The sequence below is a fragment of the Schistocerca serialis genome, chromosome 4, assembly GCF_023864345.2.
Source record: "Schistocerca serialis cubense isolate TAMUIC-IGC-003099 chromosome 4, iqSchSeri2.2, whole genome shotgun sequence".
Taxonomy (NCBI): Eukaryota; Metazoa; Arthropoda; class Insecta; order Orthoptera; family Acrididae; genus Schistocerca; species Schistocerca serialis.
In genome coordinates, this window is record NC_064641.1 from 955,540,386 (window position 1) to 955,553,250 (window position 12,865).

Genomic DNA, 12,865 nt, shown 5'->3' on the forward strand with positions numbered 1-12,865 from the left:
GATTTTTATGTTTTATACTATTACATGCATTTGGTTTGGTTTATATTACATTATGTTATTTCTTGATTGTGCTTAGTGAGTGGTTTGATAAGTAGAGTGTGGAAGTTTTTAAGAAATATTCGGTTTGGTAGCTCTGTTTGGTCGTTAAGTATGTCAGAAGGGGATGCATGTTTATGTGAATAAATTTCGATTTCTTCTAGGAGGTTCATTCTCTTTCCTTTGTTGGCTAGGTGGAGAACTTGTAGGTTATGGGATATGTCTGTTACTTGATGTTCTTCTTCTGCTACATGTTGGGCGAATGTGGATTTATTTAAGTTTTTTAAACGAAGAGCATCCATGTGTTCTCGAAACCGTATGCTGAAGTTTCTCCCTGTTTGGCCTATGTATGTTTTTGGACATGAGTTGCAGTTAAGTTTGTATATTCCTGATTGATTGTACAGTTTGGTATTATTTTTAATGTTATGGATAGCTTTGTCCTTTATTTTGTTATCTGTATAGTAGCTGATTTTGATATCTGTTCCTCGGAACAGCTTTGCTATTTTATATGACAGCTTTCCTACAAATGGCAAGCTTACATATTTTTCTTTTGGCTGTGTTGTGGCATTCTTTAATGTTGTTTTGTTATTGTATTTGTTTATGTGGGGATTTATCTTAGAGTTTAGTTCATCTATTAATTTTGGATTGTAACCATTATTGCAAGCAATTGCTTTGATGGTGTTTAGTTCCAAAATTAATAGATGAACTAAACTCTAAGATAAATCCCCACATAAACAAATACAATAACAAAACAACATTAAAGAATGCCACAACACAGCCAAAAGAAAAATATGTAAGCTTGCCATTTGTAGGAAAGCTGTCATATAAAATAGCAAAGCTGTTCCGAGGAACAGATATCAAAATCAGCTACTATACAAATAACAAAATAAAGGACAAAGCTATCCATAACATTAAAAATAATACCAAACTGTACAATCAATCAGGAATATACAAACTTAACCGCAACTCATGTCCAAAAACATACATAGGCCAAACAGGGAGAAACTTCAGCATACGGTTTCGAGAAAACATGGATGCTCTTCGTTTAAAAAACTTAAATAAATCCACATTCGCCCAACATGTAGCAGAAGAAGAACATCAAGTAACAGACATATCCCATAACCTACAAGTTCTCCACCTAGCCAACAAAGGAAAGAGAATGAACCTCCTAGAAGAAATCGAAATTTATTCACATAAACATGCATCCCCTTCTGACATACTTAACGACCAAACAGAGCTACCAAACCGAATATTTCTTAAAAACTTCCACACTCTACTTATCAAACCACTCACTAAGCACAATCAAGAAATAACATAATGTAATATAAACCTAACCAAATGCATGTAATAGTATAAAACATAAAAATCTTAATTCTATCTTTGTTATATAGTAAATGTATGAATTACTGCGTTGTATAAATGTGTTATGTTAGTTTATTATCTTCAATACCACAAAAAAAAAAAATTGTATACATTGTACTTAGAATACTTCTGTCACCCAAGTCAATGTTTGGAAAACAGTAGCATATCTTATAACCTCAACACTTTCGAAAAATGTAACTCTGTCCATAGATAAACCGTTTGTATGTAAACAAAAACTGTCAGTCGACAACATGGCGGATAACGCAGTGCGCCTGTGTAAAATACGTGGTAAAAAGTGTTTGTGTTGTTGCAAGAAAGAAGAAAAGCCAAGAAAAAACAAGGAGAGGAGAATGTAAGTAAAATGAACAACTGATAGTGCGTAACTTTAAACTCGCGAAATTGAAGAAAATGATTAGAATCGTTGCTTTTGCACAGGCCTGCTGCAGCATCCGAACTGCTGTCGAGATTGTACTACTGTAGTAACTGAAGATCCATGTAATTTGCCAGCTGAAGATGGGTGCAAACCCGAAATGCATATTGGCATAAATAAAACGCATTAAAAAGTGGCTGGTTGCTGTATTTTTACAATGAAACAAAACTGAAGAAACTGCAAAAAGGTAGGAATTCAAGGAGATGGGACCTGGATAAACTGAAAGAACCAGAGGTTGTACAGAGTTTCAGGGAGAGCATAAGGGAACAATTGACAGGAATGGGGGAAAGAAATACAGTAGAAGAAGAATGGGTAGCTTTGAGGGACGACGTATCGAAGGCAGCAGAGGATCAAGTAGGTAAAAAGACGATGGCTAGTAGAAATCCTTGGGTAACAGAAGAAATATTGAATTTAATTGATGAAAGGAGAAAATATAAAAATGCAGTAAATGAAGCAGGCAAAAAGGAATACAAACGTCTCAAAAATGAGATCGACAGGAAGTGCAAAATGGCTAAGCAGGGATGGCTAGAGGACAAATGTAAGGATGTAGAGGCCTATCTCACTAGGGGTGAGATAGATGCTGCCTACAGGAAAATTAAAGAGACCTTTGGAGATAAGAGAACGACTTGTATGAATATAAAGAGCTCAGATGGAAACCCAGTTCTAAGCAAAGAAGGGAAAGCAGAAAGGTGGAAGGAGTATATAGAGGGTCTATACAAGGGCGATGTACTTGAGGACAATATTATGGAAATGGAAGAGGATGTAGATGAAGATGAAACGGAGATTTGATACTGGGTGAAGAGTTAGACAGAGCACTGAAAGACCAGAGTCGAAACAAGGCCCCCGGAGTAGGCAACATTCCATTGGAACTACTGACGGCCTTGGGAGACCCAGTCCTGACAAAACTCTACCATCTGGTGAGCAAGATGTATCAAACAGGCGAAATACCCTCAGACTTCAAGAAGAATATAATAATTCCAATCCTAAAGAAAGCAGGTGTTGACAGATGTGAAAATTACCGAACTATCAGTTTAATAAGTCACAGCTGCAAAATACTAACACGAATTCTTTACAGACGAATGGAAAAACTAGTAGAATCCAACCTCGGGGAAGATCAGTTTGGATTCCGTAGAAACACTGGAACACGTGAGGCAATACTGACCTTACGACTTATCTTAGAAGAAAGATTAAGGAAAGGCAAACCTACGTTTCTAGTATTTGTAGACTTAGAGAAAGCTTTTGACAATGTTGAGTGGAATACTCTCTTTCAAATTCTAAAGGTGGCAGGGGTAAAATACAGGGAGCGAAAGGCTATTTACAATTTGTACAGAAACCAGATGGCAGTTATAAGAGTCGAGGGACATGAAAGGGAAGCAGTGGTTGGGAACGGAGTAAGACAGGGTTGTAGCCTCTCCCCGATGTTGTTCAATCTGTATATTGAGCAAGCAGTAAAGGAAACAAAAGAAAAATTCGGAGTAGGTATTAAAATTCGTCGAGAAGAAATAAAAACTTTGAGGTTCGCCGATGACATTGTAATTCTGTCAGAGACAGCAAAGGACTTGGAAGAGCAGTTGAATGGAATGGACAGTGTCTTGAAAGGAGGATATAAGATGAACATCAACAAAAGCAAAACAAGGATAATGGAATGTAGTCTAATTAAGTCGGGTGATGCTGAGGGAATTAGATTAGGAAATGAGGCACTTAAAGTAGTAAAGGAGTTTTGCTATTTGGGGAGCAAAATAACTGATGATGGTCGAAGTAGAGAGGATATAAAATGTAGGCTGGCAATGGCAAGGAAAGCGTTTCTGAAGAAGAGAAATTTGTTAACATCGAGTATAGATTTAAGTGTCAGGAAGTCATTTCTGAAAGTATTCGTATGGAGTGTAGCCATGTATGGAAGTGAAACATGGACGATAAATAGTTTGGACAAGAAGAGAATAGAAGCTTTCGAAATGTGGTGCTACAGAAGAATGCTGAAGATTAGATGGGTAGATCACATAACTAATGAGGAAGTATTGAATAGGATTGGGGAGAAGAGAAGTTTGTGGCACAACTTGACCAGAAGAAGGGATCAGTTGGTAGGACATGTTCTGAGACATCAAGGCATCACCAATTTAGTATTGGAGGGCAACGTGGAGGGTAAAAATCGTAGAGGCAGACCAAGAGATGAATACACTAAGCAGATTCAAAAGGATGTAGGTTGCAGTAGGTACTGGGAGATGAAAAAGCTAGCACAGGATAGAGTAGCATGGAGAGTTGCATCAAACCAGTCTCAGGACTGAAGACCACAACAACAACAAACATTTTAAGTGCAGAAGTACGCTAACTTTGAGTCTCTGGGTCTCGGAAAAGACATAATGATATGAGAAAAGTGTCGATGGTTCTTGAGAATATCATATGTAGAATATATTATAAAAATTTCGACGCTATGCCATGAATAGTAATTATAGAATTGCCTATCCCTACAACCTGTACATTTTGTACCAAAAGTCATGGTTTTTCGGCGTTTTCCTTAGGAACAGCCATGAACAAATTATGATTTAATAAGCCGCGTGAGGTCCACCCTACAACACAGCCAGTGCAAAAGAACAAACCGATTCGTTTAATTATCCTGAGCTGGAGGAAGTATGTAATGTTCAGCTTTTGACCCTGTGTTGCAGGATGGCTACAGTAATGCCCGTTCGTCTGATAGATATAAGAATGGTCACCAGGCCAAGGACTATGCAGATCAGTTGACCCCTTATCCATGTGATTAACATAACCCGAGATATGACACCCTGAAAAATCGTATTTTCGCACTCGGCTTTTTAGGAAATAATGGTATCGTGTGTTGTCGTGCACGGAGCGATTCCGATATCTTACAAGTATTCGATCCCGCGACCTTACAGCCTTCATATCGTACTTTACCAGTAGACAACCATCCCGTCCATCTACTCTCAAAGTTTACACCCCATCACGGGAACACTTGATACAGCACAGTCCGATGACATCGCTAATTCCACCTACTTTATTGACTATAACTTGCAACGTGTGACGGTGATTCATCATTGCAAATAATTTGAAAATATTTTTTTCCACACATTATATTTATACCCTGATGATATTTCGCTTCCACACTCCATTTGGGATTAGGAGTAATACGAACATTTCGCAAACATAATACCACAAAGGTGAATTTTTCTGGGGTCCCCTAAGACGAATTACCTTTGGAACAATTAAAAGTGAGGTAACAGTCCTTGACGTATACTCATGGAAATAAAATATGTGACAGGTAAGTGCAGAATAAAGAAATCTTGTTTAATACGTTTTTCAGCGGTGATGAGTTCTTAAATAGAAGTAAAAGTTTATTTTATGCCTGCAAATGTTCAGTCTTCTGCTTCATTTAGTTCGTCGCGAGTTTGACTCAGACGTTTCAGTTCAATTCGTCCGTTCTCAGTGTCGTGTGCCGAAAGCCTGACAAGAGTCGCTTTTCGAACAAAATGAACTGCAGACAGTTTTGTGCCGCACTCATTCACGCGTACACGTACTTATCACTTCCGAAAATCCTAACCAAACAGATTTTCTTTATTCTTTGTATATAGCATAGCTTCTCAGAGTGCGTACTGCGAAACATAGGATGTTCGAAATTTTAAGGACAGTAGCAATTAAGTGAAGAGATAAAACTGTAATCTAAAGTAACTTTTAAAAAAGCAACAGTGATAAATTCCGAGCATCAAGAGAAAAAGCAGTATACGAAACTGTGGACACGAATAGAGGGAAAAGAGAGACAGCCTTTCAAACACATTTCTTCTTTGCAGTGAACACATAGTGCGTAGTGGGGCGATCACTCAGTTGTAGAAATAATTCAGAAGCCAAGATCGCTTAAATACTGTCTACTGGATAACCGGTTTCAACACACTAAAGGTGCCATCATCGAATCTGAATGTAGATTAACATTTATATCCAAATGGTTTATACATGTTAATCTACATTCCAAATGGTTTATAAGGAAGAATTAAACGTAATGATATGAAAACGCCATAGAATACACTCGTAATCCATTTTCTATCGTAAGAACAATCAATCAGGAAGTAACAAAAGTGAATGTGGAAGTAATATATATTTACAGGACGTGTAACCACTTTTAGATGGCTGGAAAACTTCGTCACTTCTACCTACCACAACATTTATTTGTGCTACTATCACAGCAATAAAAATTATAACAGCAATAATAAAAGATACATCACAGCAGTGAAACGAGAAAGGCTCTACGCAAGCGGGTGTCTAGCATTCAAAAATAAATTAAACAAATTAGAGTAAACAGTACAGTTACAAAGGAAAGTTTAAATCCAATAGGAACGACAAAAGGCTTTGAATTAAGAGTCATAATACAACACATCAGAACACAAAAAAGACAAACGATATTGAAAGGAAGACATAAGATTTTGACATATGACGAGAGTGAACGGCAAAGGGCTAACGAAAGAACAGTTTACGTGTCTCTGGCACAGAAATTCATAGCGAAATGGACCTCAGAAGTTCAAACTGATATAATACTGCAGAGTATGAAAGTAACGGGAAAAGGAATAAACGGTTTCAGAATTAATGTATTAAAATTAGAAGTATTCCAAAGTACAAGCATTAAGGAAACAGGTGTAAATTGTTCTGAAGGAATAAAAAAGAGACGCAGCGAAGAGAGAATGCAAGAACTTTGGAACAAAAGGGCTATAAGGGACGAGAAGGGATGCAGATTTTCGCTTTGTCCCTAGTTGGCCACAATGAAAAAAAAAAAAAAAACATTTCCATATACAAAAGAGCACACAAGAGGGGGAGAAGCAGAGAAAACAAATTTTCTCTTCGCTCAGTAACTACATGAAAAGCCGAAGTAGCTGAGTTGAAATACATTACCTCAACGTATGACCTGCTGTTCCACTCCCCCTTGAAAGCATGAAACATTCAACATAACATAGTTAAGGAATATTAGCATACCAAAAGTAGCGTGAGAAGCTATGAATGTTTGAAATAATTTGCAGCAACACATAAGTAAATTGTCAGGAAACGTCTACAATTGTGCGAATAGAAATTGTAATTTAATCCAGAAAATGGTGGTGCAGATAATATGTTTAACACGCAGTTATGCAGTAATTCATATACATTTTTCATTTCAACTAACACACTTCGTCCTGCAACAAAGAACAAGATGGTAATCATTCCGAAGCCGCATTTCGTCAAATGACGAAACGAACCCTGGTTTCAAGTACTAAACGTACAAGTAAATTACTGCGTACTTGAAACAAGAGCTAATGAAGATTATGTGATGTTTCTTGAACTGTTCTTGCACATATTCCCAAATTACTGTCGAAACTAGACGTCTGCTTTTCTTCGCGTGAGCCCGTTGTTTGTAAGACAATAACTTTTTTTTATTGTGAAATGCGGTTGAGAAAACCATAACACACTGGTGCTCAAAATTAAAGAAACAAGCCGCTATTTCTCTGCCCTGTGTTTAATTCACGATATAATCATACAAACTTACAACAGACGTCCGTAAGATAGTGTTCTGCTCGGAAAATGGACAACCACGCCAACTATGACATCAGGAGATACCTATCACACGGAGTAGTGTTTGCCGGGTAGTCCCACCTCCACAATTTCTGTGTGGACACAGTCACAGACAGTGCAGTATGGCGCAGAGACGACGCCTACCACTCTCTCTGCGCTGGAATTCAATAGGAAGAATTGAAGCAGGACAATCGCAAACTCATGTGGCACGATGGCTTAGCGTAAGTCGTTCAGTAAAAACGGAGAGACGTGTCAGGTGTGGCGACAGTTTTCAGAGACCGAAACTGTATCACGAAGACCAGAGCAGGGCCGACCACGTGTGACATCAGAGAGAGAGGGCCGTCATTTGGCTGTAAGTGGCTGACATTACCACCTTAGTACAGCGCAGCAACCGGCAACTGTCCTCGCAGCATCCACTGGACATTGTGTTGTATCGAGGCAGATGATGCACGGAAGGCTTCAACAGAGTGGTCTTCACTGTCGGAGACCTGTTGTGTGTGTGTTCGCAAAAGGGAATCTGTAGAGTGAGTTGTCAACATGCCACCTGGACAGTCGAAGAGTGGGTCAATGTTTTTTTTTTTCCACAGATGAGTCCCGATTTGTTCTAGACAGTGGTTCTCGACGCATTCGCATCTGAAGGGTATGTGGAACACGATTTCGAGAACCGAACATTGTAGAAAGAGATCGATATTGAGGAGCACCGCTAATGGTGTGGGTAGTGATTATGTTGATCACTCGAACGTCTCTTCATAAGATTGTACGGGTGAATCGGAAAGGTTTAACTGCTGACATGTATCGTGATTAGGTACCTCATGTACGGTTGTTGCGATGTGCTGTGTGCCCAGGCTTCGTACTGGTGGACGATAATGCTTGACCTCGTGGAGCACGAATGGTTGATGTTTTCTGGGAGACGGAAGATAATGCTCGCTCCCCCGATTTGAATCCCGTAGAGCAAGTTTGGTAAGCATTAGGGAGACGGGTTGCATCACACCAGCACCCACCAACCACTCTACAAGACTTACGTGCAACTGCGCAGGAACAATGGGCGTTTATTGCCTCGATATTGATGACTGTATTCACAGCATATTCCGTCGTTGTCAGGCCTATACTGTTGCCATTGATGGTCACATCTCACAGTCAGCACATGAACCAGTTGTCAGAATATGTGTACAAATCTGTTAAGTTTGGAAAAACGAAGAAAATTTTCGTCTACTATTATGCATGTTGTAATTGTTCACGTTCTGTATTCTTTACATTGCTTCTACTTTGCTTTGACCTGCAAAACAAACGCAACCTTGCAAAATTTCCTTTTGTTGCTTTAACTTTGAACACCAGTGCAGTTCAGAGACCAAGTAGTTTCACCTCTTTACCTCAGACAATACGAGGAATACAAAATCAGTTTTAAAAGCTATTACATCACAAATTCTTGAAAAAAAGTATAATACAGAAGCAGTTTTTTCTTAATATAGCTTCTAATCCAGTGGAATTTCCATGTACATATCTTAATAAGCAGACGTCCCAATCGAAGGACAGTTAGTGTGTTTTCTATGTCACGTGTTTCAAACATGTGTGTTACACTCATATGTTTTATTTCAAGCATTTCATCTCTCATTTCATACTGAAATTCCATTAGACAGCTTGAATCACGTAATTAAATACCGTAAATTGTTAAATGAATGCTAACTTCTTACACGAAAGGTAGAATTTTATTAAGCAGCTTTTCTACAGGTAAGTCTTCGAGAAACACAACAGAGCGTACACACACGCCACTACGAGACGTAGACACGATGATACCAGAAACCCGCGTACTATGTGCGGCAGTCCACAGACTATTACAGTGACACTAGTCGTAGATGAAAATTTAAAAAAAAAAAGTTGTTCGGTCCTAAGCGAAAATTTACGAAACGCAAAAATTTATGGAAGCCAGGGATGAGTACCAACATGTGTGTTTCATTTATTAACGAAATACCTCTCTACTACATTTTTTTCACATGTTAAGCAAGAAAAATGTTGCTTAAATATCTCCTGAAAATCATTTATGCGATTATAAACGAAAAGTGTGCATTACACAACGTTCTATTCTACCTAAAGCTTCCACTCAGTGGCTAAAATTCTGGCAAGGGAAAGCATTCTAAATGTATTAAGAAACACACATTGTACACCAAGATTAACCATCTCCTATGACTACAAGCGGAAAGTTAACTGAGTTAATCTGCCACTTTTATTGTATTACCATGTGTTTCAGTTTAAACCGTCAGCGCATGAACGCTTCAAAGTATCTTTAGAATAAAATACGATGCATTCTTCAAGCTTTTATTTTTGTTTGTATTATGAGCATGTTACCCAGCCAAAGATTGGGAAAAAATACTCAACATTATCTTCTTTAAGATGAGCTTCTACGCTCTGATAAAAGTCATTATTACATACACCAAAAAGGAGCTGAGGGACTCAATTTTGTTGATATAGTTCGACTATTTCGTCATCACCTAGCAGACGTTAAAGCTTAAAATGATGTATTGTGGAATAACACGCATGTGGTTTATACCATTATAAGCTTAGAAGTTCACCAGACAATAAATGACTTTAGAGACGGTTTTTGGAGGTACGTATAAATATTCTATAAACTCTTCATAACTTTCAGTCAGTTCATCTGAAGAAGATTTAGAAACCAGAACACTAAATAAAACTGTTTTATCAAATCTTTTCTATGTGAACTGAAATTCTGTAGCAAAGAAACGGTTTGGCATGCATTTTGAGAAAACATACGTAGATTTGGGGGCGACAGTGACAGCCGCAGAGTGATTGGTGGATATAACATGAGCAGCAGCAGCAGCAGCAAGCGCTTACCTTGAGTGTGTCTGGGTCCACTGTTCCAGGCGGACCGGGACTTCCAGGCGGTCCAGGACTTCCAGGTGATCCATCTCTTCCAGGCTCGCCTGTAACAGCATAGCGCGTACTGTAATGGGGCTCGTATCAGTCCTGCTTGTGCAGTCAACGTACAGAAAATTGTAACACAAGGGGCTACCAAAAGCTTCAGTGCGAAGATATGCCAACTATGCGAATCCGCAGTGAGCACTGAAGCAATCATTCCACCAACACACTAGATTACCCGTTTGGTAACACACCACGTCCGGCTGCGTGAAGTAGTCTGTAGCTGCCCGCAACACATCCTCGTCCGACAGGAACTGTCGCACCTTCAGGGTCTTCTTAAACGACGGAACGCGAGAGATAATTGCAGGGTGAGGACTGTTGCTCGAATGTCTACCACTAGAGTCTTCGTAAATTCGTCTTTACGGCATTTGCGACATGCGATCTTGCTCACCATGAAGCAGCACAACCCCTTGGCGCAGATGGTTTTTGACAGACATGCTGCCCCATAGACAGTCTTCATTCTGCGGTGGTTGTCTACCTGTCTTTGACTCTCGGCAGCCAAGAAAACAATAACAATTAGCTGGTCCTGTTTGGATGCATTTGGTAATAACACCGCCATGGTTCACATCTCCGCATTTACAGCACGCACGTGTTGAAGATACGAGCGCCACACTAATGCCTTACCTGCATGTGGGTACTTGTAGACCCGCAGCTGAGTCGCAGCGGTACCCTCTTAGACGGAAACTTTTTGATCGTCCCTTACACGGTCTGCAGTTCAGTGTAGCGTGAACTTAATATATCTAGTATTTTAATATGCTATAAGTCGTAATACATTCAATTTTTATTTTCATAAGATCCGATTGTTTATGTGGAGCGAACATGTGCCACCACTGGCGTGTTGTGTCGTGACCTGACCGCTATTACTTCAGGGCGCAAGCTGCAAGATGCTGAAAGGGTACAGTACCACCCGACATTGAAAACAAGTACAACATACTTCATTATTTTTGTCAGAAGAACACTTTTTTTTGTAAAATAACTCAATTTCAATTAATACAGCGAAGCCGGATACCAGTGTGGGAAAGAATGACAATTTATTTATTTAATTGATCACATGTGCACTCCCACAAAGTAAATCCCTACATCCAGTTTGGTGAGATCTGTGAAATGAATGAATGTATGGTCGTCTGCTAACCGCAGATAGTGAATGTGAATATATGATCATCTTTGAGTCGATCCTTTGGCCACCTTTGGTGGGACCAAAGAGATGAAAATTACCAGAGCTTTGAGCGCCTGAAATGTGGCTGACCAATACGATAGCAAGGTGCTTCCCCCACCTCGACAGAGATGGGAGAGAACCTCAGGAACGGCCATGTTTCAGCACTCTGCCGCTGGATCTTGTGCCGTTAAGACCTGTTTTAGTTGTGCTTCGTAATGATGAATGAGTGGAGACATGGTATGCATGTGGAATATTTAAGAGTAGTTTGAAATAATAATTTCTCTATTTCAGGAAGTTTTGTGGGGAGAATTAAATGTCAGGCAGATAATATTAATGGGATTGTAGGATTCTTCGGAAGTGACCAACGGTCACAATGAAACCACGTGTAGCATTAAGTTGAAATACTTCCGTGTGCTTAAGTTAAGCTGAATTACTAGCGTGTGTACAATAAGTTGAAATATTTAAGAAATAGCGTGTGTACCATAAGTTGAAATATTTATGAAATGGCGTGTGCAGGACTTGAAATTAGAGACGAGTACTTCCACGTGGTGAGTACTGTGTGAGTCTCAATCTGTGTATGAGACAAAGGATAAAGAGAAGTACTCGTCCATGGTATCAGTTGAGGACTCGCGTGTGTGATGTTCTTAATGTTAAATTGTGTAATATGATTCCGTGTGACGCTAGATTCAATCTCTGAGAGAGAAGCAAGGTGAGTCGGCCGTCTATCCAGCAACGCCACTTGGCTTGCATTGCACAGGAAGACGTGCAAATATCTCCAGAGTTCATAGTAGGAAAGTAGAATTACAAAGTGGGGCAGTGTCGTGTGAAACTGGGATAAATATTAATTGAAGTGGGAAAGCCGAAAGTGATAGTGTTGTGACTATTTAGGGTAGTATTTCATGTTGTAGTGTGATTTATGTCATGTAATTTAGGTATGTGTGGTTTGCATGGGAGAGTAGCAAGGTAGTTTCAAAAGATTAGTGGGTTATGCTTGTTCCTTCTGTATCGCTCGATCTGGAGGAAAGTTTCGTGATGATGATTGTGAGAGTCGAAGTGTGAGGTATAATAAAAGATCCACCATCCTATCCGGAAAGTGCACTGTAGCGTTAAAAGTAATTACGAGACCATAATATAGAGATTCACCATTGTAAAGCCATGCCCACTGGGCGGAATTTCTTATGTGTTATTGTTGTAGGTTGTAGAATTTGTGTGTTTAGGTTAGAGAATTTATCGGAATAAATAAGATAGTGAAAAGAAAAAGATTGGTGGACTTTTACTTCGAATTGTATGTTGTCATAATGTCCCGAATTTATAATGCGTGCGGTGGCCACGTGTTGACAAAAGCCATTAAATAAAAGACAAAAAAAGAAAATGTGGTATTGCCAGTGCGTAGTGTACAGTCAGAGTTCTGT

General features: G+C 39.2%; 1 protein-coding gene across 1 annotated transcript in view; it reads right to left on the reverse strand.

The window, feature by feature from the left end:
• Positions 1–12,865, reverse strand: part of LOC126474854 (collagen alpha-1(XVIII) chain-like) — a 513,154-nt gene that overhangs the window by 295,487 nt on the left and 204,802 nt on the right. The window contains exon 6 of the mRNA XM_050102334.1: positions 10,214–10,302. Coding sequence (XP_049958291.1) covers positions 10,214–10,302 — 89 coding nt within the window. The remainder of the gene's footprint in view (positions 1–10,213; positions 10,303–12,865) is intronic.